Source organism: Seriola aureovittata, chromosome 12 (assembly GCF_021018895.1).
Source record: "Seriola aureovittata isolate HTS-2021-v1 ecotype China chromosome 12, ASM2101889v1, whole genome shotgun sequence".
NCBI lineage: Eukaryota > Metazoa > Chordata > Actinopteri > Carangiformes > Carangidae > Seriola > Seriola aureovittata.
In genome coordinates this window covers 14,919,492-14,938,475 of record NC_079375.1, presented here as the reverse complement: position 1 = coordinate 14,938,475, position 18,984 = coordinate 14,919,492, and the positions used below count along the sequence as shown (strand labels likewise).

Below are 18,984 nucleotides of genomic sequence, written 5' to 3'. Positions count from 1 at the left end.
CAGCTCATATCCTCTCTGCCCAAGTCCAGGCATGCTGAGGTGTTTAAACACAGTCCCCATCCAATTATCAAATCAAACTACAGCAGGATACAGTCTGACTTTGCCTGCTCGGTTTTTCTAGAAGAGTGATGACAAATGTTTCAGAACTGGCACAGAAAACTGATCTTTAATAGTTTGTTGAAACTATGAGTTAACGGATAGCCTTAAAAAAAAAAAAAGAAAATACATTAAACCACGGAGCCTTCAGAACACTTGCATATGAAAAATAAGCTCTTTTTCGATTTGTCTTTAACAACATTTGTGAAAAAAATCAAGTCCTGCTCATTGTTGGTCACTTACAGATTTTAATTTCAACAAACTAAACTCACACAAACTCAACCCCCCCACACCCCACACCCCTTTACCTAACAACGTGTGTGAAAGCCTCTCTACCTCTGCCACTTCTATATCTCACACACGTGTTCCAGTGGTAGGATGACTGGTGAACCATGTGAGTGGCCACTGATGACACCATAACATTCATTGTTCTTGTCATTGTCATTAACCTCATTGTTCCGCTGCATTGTGAAGTCTCTTTGTCAGTGTTGCACGCCCGCCCCAAAACTGGTACAAGTCGATATTTGTGACAGTGTGTGTTCATGCATAAGTGTGTGTGTGTGTATGTGTGTGTGTGTGCGTGCGTGCGTGCGTGCGTGCGTGCGTGCGTGTGGGAAGGAGACAGGGAGCTCTGTCCTGAAACAGATACCACACAAGTGAGCTCTCCATTCTCTCATCTTCCTATCCAATAGCATGTCCTGAAATGGTTCATAAACACCTCTTGGGCGGGAGTCAAATTGGTGGCAATAAAAGCGGCCCGTTAACAAAGGTGTATGGCAGAACACAGGAATTTCAAATGGCATTAGCGGCTAATCTGGGAGAAACCTGTCTTTGTCATGTATTGGGTTACGTGTCCCGATGAGAATGTGATCTATGTCAAGCATGCTCTTCATGGCAAGAGGAGAACAAGAGAGCAGGCCACCCGAGAAAGTTGAACCCAAAAGAATGCAGCTCTGGTATTCATTAATGAAGAGCACTCTTCTCTGTGGCGGAGCGAGAGGACAGGAATGAAGAGATTGAGCGACAACAGAAGTGGGAAGAGAAGATTCACAATATTTACCAGAAAAAGTACAATTTTTCTAACACTCACAAGCTTATTTCTGCTTATATTCACAAGTAAAATCCTGTGTAAACTAAACAATTCAACAGTCAGGGAGCCAGTTAATGTATATTAGAATATTTTATTGCTTTATGAAATGTTGCATGAATTCAACTGTAAAAACCTTCATACTGTTTGAAGTTCACAGAAATGTCTGTTTAAAGTCAACACTTGGTTGCTTGGGTACAGCTTTGACATGACCGTGATTGTCGGCACATAACTTACAACAAACATACAAACATAAACTCTTTGGCGTCCTGCTCAAAGCACTATCTAAAATAAGAATACAAACATCTGTATAAAATATATAATAACAATAATAATAATTATAATAATAATAATTAAACTGTTTTGTTAGTTCAAAGCTCACAGTAAACAAAAAAAACCCAACACGGTGTAGTTTTCAACTTTTATCCCACAATGGTGACCAAACCAGCAGAATCACCACATCAGGAAACACACACACACACATACTGTAATCACACATGCAAACATACTCTGAGAAGGAAAAACTCATTAAAATAAAAAAAATAAAAATAAAAAAAAACAGATGATGAAATCAACACCATGATGCAACCCTCCCAAAATTACAAACAACACCAGGTCTGTGTCAGTTTGGCAAAAAACATACCAAATTTGTCTTTTATATATTATGCATCTGACTGTTCACACAACTCTAAGCCTTTGTAGAACCAGCTACTCGGGCTTAATGAATATGGACAGCAAGAGCATTTAAATCAGCAGTGTTTCATGTGTTATCATCTTAAATTATTGAGCAAAGGGAAGTCTTCCAAACAGATAACATCCATGTTATGGGAATGAGGTTATTCAAATTAACATTTTCTGGAGAGGAGGGGAATGCGGGTCACATAGATAACCTTTTATTGAATATTTATCTAGAAGGACATGAGGCTTAAGTTAATATTTGGGGAATGTGGAAACCAGATGGTATGTAGCTTCTTAATTCACTGGATTGGGGAAAGAGATAAAGGGGAGGGATAAATGAGAGGGGGAGCAGCAATTATATATATATTTATATAAATATTTTGGCATACACTCTCTGAGAACATGTTGCCCTATTACAATCCACAATACTGTCCAAGTACCTCAGAGGATTCATCTTTTCTCACCCAGCCGGGCCGACTGCCTGCAGCTGCCCAGCTTAGTGAGAGTAAGTGAGTCGGAGCACAGCTCTGTCTCTAAAATGTGAAAAGTCCTTTTTTTCCTGTGCTTTGGCCTCTTTCCACAACATTCTTGCATCCAATATTTTCTTCCATTCGCTATTCAAATACTTGCACTCTTCACAGATTCTCAGAATTGTTTTTTTTTTTTTTCCTCATTTAAAATCCACTTCTCAGTTCTTTAAATGAAGATTTCCACGGCCTCCGACTCCAACTCTTCCAGGCCTCTGAAAGGGTTTAATAGCAGCTTCTTAGGAGCTGCCTTGTCTGGGGAAAAGAAGAGAGAGAGAATAAATAATTATATGAATGTTTTAGGGCTAAAACAGTGGAAAAATGTCATACAGCTCAGCTATCTGTGAGTAAAGGTTAACAGAGATTTTCCACAGTCAAACAGACCCCTCTGGTAAATGTGCTCAGTCAACAGATCCACATTATTTCCTAACCATGCACATTCCGCAAGGCCCACATTATGAACCATGACCTGGACAGATGGTATCTGATTGGCTGGTTAAGTAGCAGCATAGTTAATCAATGTGCACATCCATAAAGTCCAGGTCCAAAACTCCTCTCTTGCAGACAGAAAACTCTACTTACATGCAGTGAGTGCACGTGTGTGTGTGTGTGTGTGTGTGTGTGTGTGTGTGTGTGTGTGTGTGTGTGTGTGTGTGTGTGTGTGTGTGTGTGTGTGTTCTGTGTAGTGTAGTCTGAGCCTGTGCAGGCTTGTTTATCCAATGCTCTGCACTGCATGTGTGCAAATCGTTTATCGTTCAAGTTTTATACTGAGAGCATTATTGGATTATTGGCCCTCGTAAACAGACACACTCATGCATATTTGATAGCTCACTCACCACTGTGGAGCTTAGTTGTGCTGGCAGCCTCTTTGGCTTTGGTTCCCTCCACCTGCCGCTCTAGCGTCCCAGGTTCGGACTGAGCGGAGAACTGACGGTTGGGCAAAGTCTGATCATCTGAAAGACTCTTACCTAAAAGAAAACATCACAGACAAAAAAATGTCAGTTTCAACTCTTATTGGTTGTAAAATAGTTTATTGAGAGAGAATCTACTTTTTATAGCTCTTTAAACTAGAGGATGTAGGACATACAGCGGGCTGCTTTCCCTAAGTACCGCCTCACATTAATAATTTAAATAAGGGAGCATTCTTCTCCACACCTCTGCTCTTTGTGTTGCTCTTGATGGTGCTGATGGAGGGAGTGGAGGAGGCGGGCCGGAGAGGTGCCCCCGCTGCGTTCAGGAGGTTTGTCCGGGGACTTTGCTCGTCCCTCCGCCCCTGGTCCTGGTGCAGCCGCTGGTTGAGGATCTTGATCACAGCATCTTTTTCTAAGATCTGAGCGTAAAGAGCACGGATCCTGATGCAAAACAGAGACATAAGAACACAAGTCAGAAAGCAGATAACCTACTGATGCCAAAAAAAAAAAAAAAATTCTCTCATGATTTGTAGATTGTAGAGAGTTCAATCATAGGTATGCACCTGTTTTCCATCTCTTGATTCCTGTAGTCAGCAACTGGCAGCTCCTCGTTGAAGCTGTTGTTAGAAGAGTGGCAGGGCGAGTGGTTAATGATGGTGGTGTCTCTGAAAAAGTTAAGATATTGGAGTTTAGCTTAAATTCATATGTGCTGAATAAACATGTGTGCATGCAAATGTCCAAGCAAATAACCAAGCCCCATCTTTACCTCTGGGCAGCGGCGGTGGCAGCCACCTCCATGGCGAACTGCCTCATGGTGCTCTCCTCCAGGTACTTCTGCTCCCAGCGCACCATGTCGGCCTCAAGGGCCAGGATTCGCTCCTCCCGCTCATGCAGACGCTCTTGGAGGGAGCTCATGGTCACTCCTGGCGGCTGGGACTGCCTCTGAGGTGGAAAGGGATGGTGAAACAGTCAAAAGGTTAGGTGATAAGAAGCGCCATGAAATAATGAGGTCCAGAAATCTGAAACCCATGAATTACAATAGACATCGTATGACAAAATACTAACTGGTTTTTTGCATTTTCTGACTTTGCAAATTTACCTGCTGCGCCCTCAGACTCCTCAGCTCCTGCTCTAGTCGCGTCCTCAGTTTCATCTCCAGGCTCTCCCTCTTCTCACAGGTGGACTGTAGCTGAGCCAGCGCACTCTGAAGCCTCTCCACCTTGTCCACATAAGCCCTCTTCCTCCTCAACTCCTCCTCCAGCTGGCGACCGCGTCCTCGAGCTGCCTCCAGGGCCTCCTCAAGTCGCTTCGCCCTGAGGCTCTGCTCCTCCGCTGTGGCTCGCAACCGCTCCAGTTCTCGCTCTACACGCTCCCGCTCAAAGTTCTGCTCCTCATCTGAAGAAAAACAAAAAAGTAGAGGATGCCGGGTTATGAGCATGTTTGATGCATCACGTGGACATGAATTTAAGTAGTTTGGTTTAAAAAAAAAAAAAAAACGACAAGACACAACTGCGATGAGATGCTGTGGTCCGTTCTAAAAATATCTATGAATCCACAATTTCTCCCTCCTGAGCTTAACCCCAGTAATAAGCACCAGAGTTGCTACATGGTGGCCAGTGTTCTTCATTTAGCGAAGCACTCCTGGAATGCTGAGAGGAGGAAGGAGGAGGAAAGGGGAGAAAGCCGCCCTATCCCTTTGACCCACATAGCACAGAGCATTCCTCATCAAGGCCATACAAACACCACCACACTGCTTGAGTCCAGTTCCTTAAACAGACAACATAAATCACACTAACAACAGGTGGGGGCGGATGGGGGTGGGGGGGTGGGGGGGGGACCTCATTTCTAGCACTTCCACTTTCCAAAGAGGTGAGTGGTATTGAATTCCCTATTATTAAGCCCTCTTACCAAATAAGCTGAGGTTATGCAAGTGAAATTCCTGCGTGCAGGACACCCTAAGCTACAAAAAAGGGCCCCATGCTATGCTACAATCCAGTCCAATCAAGCATGTTGATTACAAAGGAGGATGTAACAGAGCGGCGGAGGGGGAATCCAGTCATACCAAGTGACATACTTACTCTGCTCAAGGAGTTTCGCCATGATGTGCTGGTTGTGATCGGCTGCTTCTACTTCTTTCGCAACGTGCGTTCTGGCATTTTCCAAGTTTTCTGTAACGCAACACAGTTTTAAAATTACATTCGATTCAACACCATATGCATGTTGGGAGCTGGTAATATGGCAGTCTTGTTTCTACAGTATGTGGTATAATGTTGTTCTCTTGGCAGTACCTCTAAGGTCTCTGTTGAAGTCCTGCAGCCTCCTGATCTCAGCCACCAGCCTCCTCCTCAGAGTCTGCTCCAGGTTTTCTCTCTTACTGCTGCCCTGCATCAGCGTCTCATAGGCCTCCGAAATACGCTGGATCTCCTGCTCCAACTGCAAGGAGGGGAAAGGAGAGAGAGGAGGAGATGGAGGGGGGATGAAGGAGAGGGAAGAAAGGAGCACAGAAACAGAGAGGGTAGAGAAGAGGTTTTTGGTTAACCTACTTCACATGCCAGGGAGGAGCTGGAATGTTGATTCATGTTGTTACAGTGCATAGATATACATATACATATACATATGGGTACCTTTGCGACTGTGTGTATACAGTACACTCAGTGTGTGTGTGTGTGTGTGTGTGTGCCTGCGCACGCGCGTGTGTGTGGTATAATTCTGAGAAGGAATTCAAACCCGCACCACTCCCTGTGAGACTGATTTATATCTGCATTCCTGAGGGCTGATAGCTCTAGTTCCAGGTGTGTGAGCGCACAACAGCGCGCACGTACACCACACACCTCAAGGTTAAAATGCACACAAAGACTCTCTCACACTCACACTCACACACACACACACACACACAGAAGTCTGGGAAGGATGCCAGCGGAGGGAAGGTGTGCATGCCTGTGCCTGGGTTGTGGAAACGGCAAAGAGACACCCACCATTACAGCAGTCACACAGGCATGTTTACTCAGGGCTGCGGCCTGACGGAGAAAACTTTCCAACCCCGGCAATTATCATTCTTTAAAGCTGAGACAAGGCAAGGGCCATGTGACATAATGCCAGCGGAGAGTGGAGTGGATTTTACAAAGATTGGCAGAGGTGTAAGATGTGTCTGAAGCTGTTTCCACCATGTTGAACAAGAAAAATATCTTATTTTAGTGCCTGTTTGGAGCAAGAGTCAATCAGGAAAAGGCAAAAAAAAAAAAAAAAAGGAGCAGGGAAAGAATAAGGGTGTTGTTGGGTGGAAAAACAAAAGGGACCTTTCACTTTTTTTACACAGCAGCCCACCACCTGCCATGGAGCCCCCCCCCCCATCAGCTGTGCGTGGCTCACAACCCGATCGACCGCTGTCTGACAAGCCCTAGATTACCCTGAAAATCTATGGCCTCCCTGGAACTAAAGGGCACACGCACACACACGCTCTGCCTGGCCTCCACTAGGTCAGCCACACAATGAAAGGAGTGTGTAAACACAGTAGCAGGCTGTGACCTCTGTTTGTGCCTCGCTGGTATGAAGGTAGCAGCTGCTGATCTCATCTGTCCAGTCCAGATGAGGGAGTGTGCCTGGAGTTGGATGTCAGGGAGACAACTGTCGACTGGGGTTGTGTTTCATAGACAGGTGGCGGACATGGAGGATGTTGTCTGGCCATTCAGCGAGTAAATAACTTTGGAGTATTCCCATCTGAATTCAGATGATTTTAGGTTGCTATCAGTAACTTTTGTTCCTGTATTTGAATACTGTATTTTTCTGTCATTTGAAGGGAACCTGAGTATTTGCCAAGTATTCTTCCTGATTGATGTGTTACCTGCAGTAAAATAAGATTTTTCTCTCATGGATTTACCTTGTGAATACGGCCAGTCTTCTCCCTCTGTGCCTCCAGCTCTTGCCTCAGCCTTTCATTCTCCATCAGCAGGAGCTCCACCTGGTTGGGCTCCTCCAAGCCAGCAGGTGGCAGGCTGGTGAAAGTGTTGTAGCAGGGGATGTCGGCTGGCTGGGCAGACTGGACATACCTACATGAGAGAAAATGATTATTAGGTTAAAATGAACTCATATCTCAATTGTGTGTCTGAATTTGAGGTCACTCTAGCTGAATAACAACATGTGGAGCAGCGAGATGAAGTAAGGCATCTGAAATATCACTCTATTCCTGTCTATCACCGAGCAGACGAGCTGACTCCGGCAGCTGCAGAGAATGTAAAAGTCTATATGAGGAACATGCTTTTGTAAAAGCATCCAAGGCAACACAAGTATGTGAAACTATCCTGTTGCAGTATGCCAAGCATTACAAACACCTACAGGGCTCAACTTGTTCTCCTGTAAGTATTTCAAGAAGGAATTGTGAATTGGTACACAGGCTATGGTGTGACTCACACTGATAGGTATGTGTTTACGCATGTGAAACACAATGATGAGTCCTGGAAGACGATTATAAGGCGCGCTCTACACCACAGAGTATGATGTAATGTAAAAGTAGTTTTAAAAACATGCACACACAATCACAGATATGGTCATGTCTGCTAGACTCCTGTTTGTACCTGTGCTGCTGCGCCTGCACTGGCTCCTGGACCTGGTGAGGGATAAATCCTTGGCCCTGAATGGGGGCTGAGTACTCTGGAGGAGGGCTGCGTTTTCCCAGGCTCGGCCCTGTGTTCTGGAGGGCTTGTGGGGTGTAGTAAGGTAGCTCTGGGTAGCTGTGAGAGGTGCTCTTGATGGCCTCTGCTTTGGCAGCCGCATCATTCCTCTCCAGAGATATCTGCATGCGATGCTCACTGAGTGACCGCACATGACTGCACTTCAGCTCCATCAAGTCTGCCTCCTCGTGGAAGGCCCCCTCGTGCAGGAGCTTCTCCTCATGGAGCTGCCTGATGGGGCCTGTAGAGGCCCAGTGAGAGGCCAGATACTGAGACTGAGCCTTGGCCTGCTCATAGGTTGGCAGCTCTTCCCCGTGCAGCTGGTAGAGCTGGTAGCCACTCTCTGAGTGGTGGTAGTCTCCTTGGTGCTCCTGGCCCTGAGGCTCCTGCCTCGCAGAGAGCTGAGGGAACTGAGGGTCCTCCTGGGTAAGACTCTCCAAAGAGGATCGTGGGCTCCTGCCCATGTCGCCTCCACTGCTGGGTCCACTGTTGCTTCCACTGCCTCCGCGCAGGGCCTGCTGCTGGATGGCTAATAAGGTACGAGTGTCTGTGGGGTTTCCATAGCGGAGCTGCTCCTGGATGAGCCGGTGCAGGACCGTGCCAGACGGCTCTTCAGTGGACGACATGCTGCTTTGTGTACGTTGCTATTCTCTCTAAAGACCAGTTGAGCTCTTTCTCAGTATGAAAGTATTTAAGTAAATCAGCTGTGAACCTGGGACACAACAGGAGGAGAGAATAAAGTACAATCAGTCTGAGGTGGTCGTGAAAAACATATACAACAGATAAATACATTGAACACATTAACATTAGTCACATAGAAGAAAGGCTGTGTTTGAGCCATGCAGGCCTTGGCACTATAAGTAACACTGGCAACATAGACTTAAATCATGTAAACAAATTTCCTTTTATGTAAAATTCTTTAAATGAAACATGTAAGATAAATGTTTTGTTCAAGAATGATATGAAATAGTGAAACACTGAGCCTATTTTACCAACAGCGACAACACAGAGATGTGGAGACATTTTCCACAGCAGGCAGAAAATACATGCGCCAAAAAATTCCAATCTCATGGGGGAGCAAAAGCGCACAAAACCGCATTGTAAAATAACTTCATCTACGGTCTAACAACACAACTGTCGCTGAGAATAACTTTTAATTCCCTCACAACTCACTACACTCTCAAACATTTGAACCAGAAGTCTGGGATGTAGCTTCTTCATTCGTGTTTTGTGCTCGGTTTTCTATTGTGGCAAAACGAAGGGGGGAAAAAAGACGCTCCTCTTACCAGCTCACGCTCTCATCATAACAAAACGTTGTTCACGATCTCGAAGTAAAAAATTCAGAGTAATTCCACTATTTCCATGAGTTTTTTTTTTTTTTCCGAGTCAAACGTGTCTCATCCTCCTCCCCCAGGACGGTGTGTCGCGGTCCTCTCTTGCTGTGAAATGATTGTGGAGAGAGCAGGCGGCGATAATAAGTAACCGAGGAGGGACTGAGGTCGGAATGCCAGGAATGTAAAACGCGAGGTCCCTCGGGGATCAAAAGCGTAAAAACCACACGGGAGGGGGGAGGGAGGGAGGCTGCAGCGCGCTTTATCATTACCAATGAGGAGTTAGGAAGTATAGGAAAGGGGCATTTGTTTTACAAAGTAGTGGGTGAATGTCTTTGGGAGTAAATGCATTCTCCCTCCTGTGAGACTTTACAGAGGTTTTCAGTAGCAGCGTTGGTGCTCGAAGTATTTCTGTTTCTCTGATTAACTCAATCAGTTCTTGAAGAAACAGTCAGATCATTAACTGTAGTTAAAGTAGCAGTACCAATATAATATTCAATATAAATATTGAATTCCATTTACTTAAGTAAGAACTATATCAGTAATCACGTGGACGTAAAGTAAAACTACTCGATATGCAAAATATCTCTTGTCAAAGTTAAATTATTATAATACTGAATCATTATTATTGATACATCTATTAATCTTTTACAATGCGTCATATTTTATAAACTGATCACGTGTTTTTCATGTAAATTGTTCATCTGAAAACGTCCCTCTAAAATGTGCCTACAGTGGAGTTTAAGTATGAAGTAGCATCAAACGCAGGTGATCTCTTAAAGGCACAGCAAACTCAAAACAGTGCTTGAGTTCGGTTCTTGAGTAGATGTACTTCTACTTTGCACCACTGGACAGAAGTATGTGGGAAATGAGAGAAAGTTGTTTCCATTAGGATATTAGGATCCTATTTGTTGATTTTCATTAAATAATCACACTATAAAGCAGGTTTGAATTTGAATGCTTGCTTGTAGACAAATTTCACGTGTGCATGTTTTTTTATTGATATATTTACATAAGAGGTACTTAAATGTTGTATCTCTAATTGCTTTGTAAGGTTTGGTGCCAATCATGTTTGATAAACTGATCATATGTTTTGCATGTAAACTCTTAATCTAAAAAGTAAGCAGAACTCTTACATGAATGTGGTGAAGTAAAAAGTACAATCTCTCACGATATTACGTACACAATATTAATACACAGGTACGCTGAAAATGTATTTTATATATACCACCGAATTCATTTCATATCTTTCTAAATACATGCGATATGCCGCATGTGCTTCTCATGTGTGATAGACAGAGCTCTGCAACTCTGATCTTCACACTCCCCTGGGTAAGTAAAAACTGTCTGTGCAAGTGTGTTAAGGCTGTGCATGCCTTAATTGTGTGTGCGTGTGTGTCCCTGTGGTGTGTGTGGCAGCTGTCCCCCTGGAATCTGAGGTCAGTGCATGCCCCATTGCTGCAAACACAGTGGCTCTTTGTACCCAACATCACACTACATGGTGCAGAACAGCGCCTGGAGAATGCCACACATGGGCGCTCCCTCCTGCTGATTTACAGGTTCACATCTCAAACACGCAGGGCTTGTCCACCCGCTGAGAAGAGGTTACACACAGAATCACAAGATGGATGGATGGAAAGCCAGTCAGTCAGAGGGGTAATTACCCCTCTTTCCAGTCACAAATTAGGTCACTTAATTAGCTACACACAATGCAGTTTCTTTCTGCATTCAAATGATAGATCAGACCACAACACAGCATCTGTTTTTGTTTCCTTGAAGAGATAAACGTCCCGCCTTGAGGGAGAGTTTAGCAAATCTTTATGACTGGCTTTATTTCTGTCCAAGCGAAAAGACAAGATAGAGCTATTTATGACCAGCTTGGACCTAACTGCTGCTATACTGAGGACTTTAGACGGGGACTCAGAATTTTACTGTGGGCCCTTTAAATAGCAGAGATTTTAGCCATAACAGACTAATCATATCCCTGGGCAAGAAAGAAAGAAAGAAAGAAAGAAAGAAAGAAAGAAAGAAAGAAAGAAAGAAAGAAAGAAAGAAAGAAAGAAAGAAAGAAAGAAAGAAAGCCAAAAAGTAGAAAAAAGAAACACGAAACTCCAACAGTACCAGCAAAAAAAAATGGATGCAATCAAAGCATGAATGACAGGCCACAGTAATTGATTGGTATACAGTATGAAGCCACTGGCCTCAGGCTGGTTATCTCATTAGGGCCAAAAATCTATAGGCCCAATGAGATGGTATTGATGGTATGTGTCCACAATCATCTCTCGGGCTCTTTCACCCTCCTTAATTAAACGCACACACACACACATTCCCTTCATGTTTCAGATGCTGCGTATTCTTAAACCGGCTCTTTTAAAAAAAAAAATCATGCAGACACTGCGTCTCTGTGGGCGGCACTCACACGGAGGCGACTGGTCAGCAAAGTGGAACATGTTTGCATTTCCCCTTCAGATCCACACTGTGAAGCAGCACAGTCCCCACCTTTTTAAAAGTCTGGTCATGTCATTTAACACCACCTCACTACTTCCTCTACTCCCTCTGTGTATGTGTGTCAGCGTGTGTGTGTGTGTGTGTGTGTGTGTGTGTGTGTGGTGTGTGTGTGTGTGTGTCTCTGTTGGTGGACAACGCCTCTGGCCATTTTGTCGTCCATTGTATTACACTTCCTGTGAACTTCCAGAGGAATGCAAGGCTGACCCTTTGAAAATTACGGATGCTTTCAAAGAGTCATTACAGGAGATGAACATCTAAAATAGTGTGCCAAAAAAATTCATCAGTGTCTGTCTGTAGGTGCTGAAACCCCGAATTTTGTAAGTTATTCCTTGTTTGTGTAAAGAAGAGCGGCACTGAGGAATATTTCAGGACACCCTGTAAAATAAAACACAATTGTGTTGTTGCTATACACAGTAAAATCATATTTCTTTTGAGGTTTTGGTGGAAACACGGGCACAAATGAGGCAACAGTGAGAGTACTCAAACTACCAGTTACACAATTGGAAACAGTCTGACTCTAAATTTACTCATCTGCGCTGTGTGTTAAAGCCAGTATAAAAATGTCTTTGTCGAAGGGAGGGAGGAAGGAAGACAACGTCTGTGTGTGTGTGTGTGTGTGTGTGGTAACAGAGGGGGAGCCCTTAAAGGAACAAACTGCCATTTTTGTTATTGGAAACACTGGCACTTTGATCAATCCACATTATGCAACTTCATTGCACAAGTTTAAAAATAGTAGATTATGAAACAATGGGCCATACATAGTGATTCCTGAGAGTCATGTCAACAACATGACAAGCTCTCATTTAACACCTGGATGATCAGTGACATTATGTGTCATAAAACTATAAGACTAACATTAATTATTGGATTATTGATAATACTGTTAGCTGTTATGAGATTCAGTGTACAAAACATGCATACAGTTTAAAACATATCCCCCTGGTTGCATTCTCTGATGATATGTGAATTTACAACAAATAATAGGAGAAGGATTCATTTATTTATCGCTGGTCTAACCAAAATCAAGTGACTTCATTAACTGTCGTCGTTTCGTTCAGTTTAATATCTGACAATTAAAATCCAATTTGACTGTATTTCCAAAAGCTCCTAGGTTTCGTCTCTGTACTGTGAAAATGACTGAATCACAGGTTTAGACATTTTCAAAATGGCTCTCACAACTCCACTAACCATGCAGTCACCTCACAGAAGTGGTGAACTGATGTGCAACCCAGTGAAAAACATCCTGCTTTGCATATTCTAACATACAACATACTACTACAATGTAAAACATTAATTTTTGATGGTAATTTTTTGACACAGCTAAATGGATGTGTTCTTTATCTAAACTTACAATACTGAACATTTTCTTAGTCACCATTTTGTCGACCCATTTATGTGCACTAATCTCGCAAAGCACTTGATAAGACCAACAAGCGATAACTGAAAGGCAGCAACAGCCAGTTGCCTGGAAAGGGTCTCAGTCACAGGTCTGCAACATCACAGCATGTTTGCACTGCAAACCTGTAAAAGCGTTACTGAAAGGCTGGTTGGTTTACCCTCTCTGATAGTTATAACCCACAAGCCCTGCTGCAGCTGATATGCCAATCAGCCAGGCAACAGACACTGTCAGGCTCCATGTCCGGATAATGTAGTTGGACAACAGGTTGTTGTGCTCAGTGTGCAGATGTATTGTTAACTACGTACAAAATTCAGCAAATATCTCTTGTGTCTGTGCAGATGTACTGTTACAAATGTGAACCTGAATCGATGGCACACAAACCTGCTGCCTGCACAGGCTCAGTGAAATGACAACAATGAAAAGAACATATACTTCTGCTACACTAAGTTCATGCCAGGTAAATTTCAACCTTTAGATTCTTAAAATCTCTGAGAAAATTGCTCAGAGTTCACAGTTCACTCACAAATATAACTTCAGACTAATAGACATTGCTTCAATTTAAGGGGTCAAGAGCTGAAAAAGGCTGAAAACCACCGATTTAGACTCACCTGCCACAGAATAAAAAAGTTCAACTTGGAGAAAGAGCTGTAATTCTCCCTTTACTGCTGCAGTTTAGGCTTCATGTGTAAAGGTATGATCCATATCTATAATTATCTATCTATCTATCTATACATCACTTTAATTGGTATGTATATGATGAAAAGAACTTACTTTTGTACCTTTTGTCATTCAAGAGCAAAATTTGTTTAACCACATCAAGATACAGAAAGAAATCCATCCTCCAAACAGTGGAGACAACTACTCAACAGACATGTAAAATTCAAATCGAGATCTATTTTTCATGTATTTTACGCTGGGCTGGAGTTGTTATGGCTCAGATGAGAACACACTATATGGTCTGAAGGCTGTTTCATTTGTCATAGTTTAGATAAGTGATTATTTGAAAAGAGATTTGCCATGTTGTAGAACTGAAGACGAAACAAGACGTCTGACTCTGTCTATCATTCTGTCTCTTTGCATATCTCTATCAGTTTCTTTTTGTCCCTGCATGTTAAAATCTGTAGATTACTCTGGATTCGGATACTCTGAGTCTTCAATGATCATATCCATCGTGAGACAGAGTTAAAGGGACCGGATGGGACAGGAAGCATGTTACAGTGTTGGACTGTGTGGGAAAGAAAGAGAGAGAATAGCAGACAAGGTCATGTGATATGGCAGGATTGGTGAGGAATGTAACTGATAGTGTTGGAAGGAGTGAGATGGATTCCTCTCCTTGGCTCTCACATCCATGGATGGCTTCCTTATTCACACAATACACAATAGATGAGGACAAGGTGCGTTGCTCTCTAGTGGTATCCTGTTCTCAGGGAAATGCTGATGACAGGCTTCCCATGTATTCGAATTTCGCAACAGTTCGGCATTCGATGCCAGGGTTGGTTTTCAGATGAAATTATGTTTAGGCAAGCAGGCAAGCATGATCTAACCTAATTCCTTTTTGAAACCTCTTAAGAGTAAAAGCAAAGAAAATAAATTGGCTATTGGTTACTTGTTTGTTTAAAGTGAAGAGACGGAAAATCTCTGCATGTTGCAGCAAGCCGAGCTGCATTGAAGGGAATTTCCAGACGTTCATAGCAAACAGACTTCAGACGTGAGTCACAAGAGATGAATCTGTTAAGTGTGCAAAGATGACAAAACAGATGTGTAGCGCAGTCATATCTGGGATAGGTTTTGTTGTGTTGTCTTCAGTAAGTAGTAGATGAAAGTAACATATCCCATCGTGTTGACCAAGATGCTAGCTAAAACCTTAAACAAGTCGTTCCAAATTTTTGGAAATATGCTGATTCACTTTCTTTACTGAGAGTTAGATAAGAAAACTGACACGACTCTCACTTTTGTACAGTAAATATGAAGCTACAGCCAGTTAGCTAGCTTAGCATGAACACTGGAGACAGGATGAAACTGCCAGCATTAGCACTAGGCTACCTGTATCCCCCTGTTTCCAGTCAATATGCTAAGCTAACTAGCTCCTGGCACTAGCTTCTTACTTGGTGTACAAACATGACAGAGATATCAATCTTCAAGAATAAGCGCATTTTCCAAATATCAAACTATTCCTTTAACTTGATTTTGTAACATTATAATGTATTACTGTGAACCACTCACAATAGCAGTAAATGGTGTAATAAAATTAATATCATGATTTAAATGCAAATTTTTGAATCGCTTCAAATGACCCCAACTGTGATGTTCAGGTGTGTTTTCAAAGAGACTACATGCACCCAACCCTGCCAAACTGGAAAAGCCACATTTTTCCCTTCAGTCATGATATCTGAGAAGTCTTCTTGTGTACTGTCCTTTGCTGCGCTGAATTCAGTGTAACCAGCATTCAAAAGGGAAAGGAAGCCCAAAATATAACTGAGAGCTTTCTGTTGGCAGCTAGTGAACGACCTTAACATTAACCAGTACAACACACTGCAGTCTGTAACTTTGTTAATAGCAATCAAACATACAACAGAGATGCCTGTGTGTTAGATACACAACGCATGAAAACCTGAGTTTTTCAGACTTAAAAAATGCTCTGTGACACTGGTGACACTTTCTTTAGCAGAGTAGTTGTAAATGTTACATTTTGACGGGCAATGATCCAAACAAAGAGCGCAGATTGGTAAACCAGGAATCCACCCAACCTGGTGAACTAATACTTGAAGTATTGAGCAACAGCCCTAGATTTAATGGGAATGTTTGTGCTGTTGGGTAATAAATCGCTTACATGTTGCACCTTTAACACATGAGTTTAACATGTTGATATCGCCATGGCAACTATGCTGTTTCTTTTTGTCTCAAAACACTCTGAATATTTGGCCTCTGCTCTCAGATGTATTACTCATACAGCGCTGAGGGCAAATAGCTGAGTGTCACAGTAATGATGTTCCCTTTTCCATTTTCTTCCCATCACCTTACTTCTCCTGCCTTTTTTCCTCGAATTAACTGAAAACTACATGTGCAGCTTCTCTTAAGTTAACTGTAGTGCTGGTATTTGAAAAGAATCTTGAAAGGTCAAGAGGGCAAACAGGTCATAAAGTTGTTCAACATAAACTGCCTGCCGCAGGCTACAAACAGCCAGACGCTTGATCATTATGTAGAGTGACTAATATTTCATTTTCCTAGTCGGCCTTAGCTAACGGCCTGCACCTATCAGTTCCTCAGAATAGAAAAAATGGTCTTGAATCACACCACAAATCCACTTCAAGTCTCAGCCATCACCATTTTCAGTGTAAAACTGAACCAAACTGAACTTTGTTACTCTGAGGTAAATCTCTGAGGCCCTTTATAGAAACCAACCCAAGCTGACCTTTAGAGGTGTGAAAACATTTTGCAGTCTTCTGCCCCGGAGACAACATGCCTACCCCAGACGAGTGACACAGCAACAATCCATGACACCCTGTCCTAAAACAGCCTTCCACCCCAGCGGTCCGCTGCCATCCTGGGAGGTCACCAGAATGCCAGTCATTCATTCGGGCCTCAGCATGTGTGCCCCCAGCAAATAGCTGTGCTCCTCTGCTGCTGAGGCTGCACATAGCATGTGATCTGATGGCTGGCTTTGGCCGACGGCACCATGGAAAGAGAGAGATAGAGAGAGAGAGGGCCCTGTGTCTGTATACTAGCTCAACACCTTTGAAAATGTACCAGGGGCTTTCCATGGTCCAGAAGCAATGAGGGGAATGTGGGCTGGGATGGTGAGTGGGGGGCGTGGTGGGGGTGTGTGTGAGGGTTCAGTGAGGGGTGAGAAGAGACGGTGAGCAGGTAGGTGATGGACGTATAAGGCTGGAGGGTATCAGGATGGGATGAGAGGATGGAAATTGGTTGGAAGTCGATTTGAGCCCTCAACTCTAAATGAAGCGGGAAATGTGATTAGGATGGTGGCAGGGCACATTCTCAGTGTGCACTGTTTGTCTGGAATTTGTTTCTGTTTAAACAGTTTATGTAAACATTACTTAAAATATATTGTGTGTTGAAATGTATTGAAGAAGACCCATTTTGAGGCTTCATGTGTACTGAACTTAAGCTGTGCTTCCGGTCTATCAGGATTCAAGTCAGTTTAACGCAAACAAATTAGTTTTTCCATTATTGATGACTTAGGCAATCAATTGTCTTATCTGGGTTAACAGTGTATCACGTGTCAAAAGCTTAACAATTTTTCTAATGAGGGTGTTTACATTCAATCTGCATGAGAAACATAAACACTATAAACACTGATCTATTCCATATTATGTCTATTTACTTCATAAGTACTCGGCCATTTGCACAACTTAAACTGTCAAACTTTTTTCTTTATTGTGCAATAATGTAATGTTTAGTTAGTGCCATTGTGCAATACCCCAGAGACGTTGTTGGGTAACATTACTCATTAAGCCATCAGACTCTGTACACTCACTGTATAGACTCCTTATACTTGGTAAAAATGATTAATGAGAGATTTTTTCTTTTGATTATTTACTAAATTACATTTATATTACATTTTTTAAATAATTCCTGTTCACTCTTATTATTCTTTTTGCCTGATTTGAAATCTTTTCAGTCTTTAATTGTTTTTTGTTGCCCTTCATAAAGCACTTTGGAATCACAGGTGCTATATAAGTTAACATTAACATTATATCATTCATTATATATCATTTCAGGGTATTTTTAAAGTGTTAGTTCACCAAAACTATAAAGGTGCAAAGGTTTTCAGCCTCTGAAACTGCTGCCACTCAAATGCGAACGAGGTGAATGGAATTTCCGTTTTTAATGTCAAAAAATCTCAAAAGCAATGCATCTTTTCAGAAATTAAGAAAGTTAAAGGAGATTTTATTACTTTTGTAGAAAGTAGTTATACTAATGAAACCAAAATTAACTGCATAGCTTGTTACCACTAGGTCTAAACAGAAAAATGTTTTTGTAATTTAGATGAACTGGTACTTTAAATACCTCAACCACCTTTCTTAATTAAAGTACTTTTAAATACTGGTAATTTATTTAAAATTTATGTTGCCACAACTTCTATGTAGGAGATTAGGAAGTAGTTATCGTCCTTAAGTGACACCTTCGACACATACCACGATTCTTTTGAAAATTTGTTATCTCCCTCTGCGGCAGGTTGTTTTTCTGCTCGGCTTGCTGGAAGCCTATTGTGCAAATCAAGCAATTTGTAAAAGTGTCAACTGGAAAAATCCATTATCTTACAGATGACTTCCAGCTTTGGGGTTACTACCAGTAAGTGATGATGATTCAGCTGTAAGATATGTTAATGGTTGCAACTCAAGGCCTGGACATGTCTGCTGACACACAAAGACTCTATTGTGTTGAGTAAAAGAAGGTCATTGTCTTATTTTACACAGACTGTCTATTTTTAAGGCGAGGGGGAGAGAAGCCAGGGGAAAAATATCTATTCTGAGATAAATTAAAATGGCCAATCAAACGAAATGGAAAAAAAAATCATTTGAATCACTTTAAAGTTAATGAAAAGTCACATTGTGCATTGACCCAGATAGATAAAGCTGTCAGTGGATCAGCTGTGTCCGCACTGTGTATTTCATGTTCTTAAAAAAAAAACAGGCAGAATCTGCAACATGTTTTTGATACTGACTGACCATCATTGCATATCTTTATATTATCTTCTTGTTTATAATGTCTTTCCTTGATCTGCGTAATCATTCGACAAAAATATATTATCACTCTTG

General features: G+C 42.2%; 1 protein-coding gene across 1 annotated transcript; it reads right to left on the bottom strand.

Moving 5' to 3' along the window:
• Nucleotides 1-2,212: 2,212 nt before the first annotated feature.
• Nucleotides 2,213-9,444, bottom strand: amotl2b (angiomotin like 2b). Its single transcript, XM_056392188.1, has 11 exons — nt 9,253-9,444; nt 7,871-8,678; nt 7,177-7,345; nt 5,588-5,732; nt 5,378-5,467; nt 4,399-4,694; nt 4,066-4,241; nt 3,863-3,964; nt 3,544-3,740; nt 3,225-3,356; nt 2,213-2,643 (listed from the first exon to the last, which is right to left on the bottom strand). The coding sequence occupies exons 2-11, from the start codon at nt 8,590-8,592 to the stop codon at nt 2,558-2,560; spliced, it is 2,115 nt and encodes a 704-aa protein (XP_056248163.1). The 5' UTR covers nt 8,593-8,678; nt 9,253-9,444; the 3' UTR covers nt 2,213-2,557.
• Nucleotides 9,445-18,984: the final 9,540 nt, after the last annotated feature.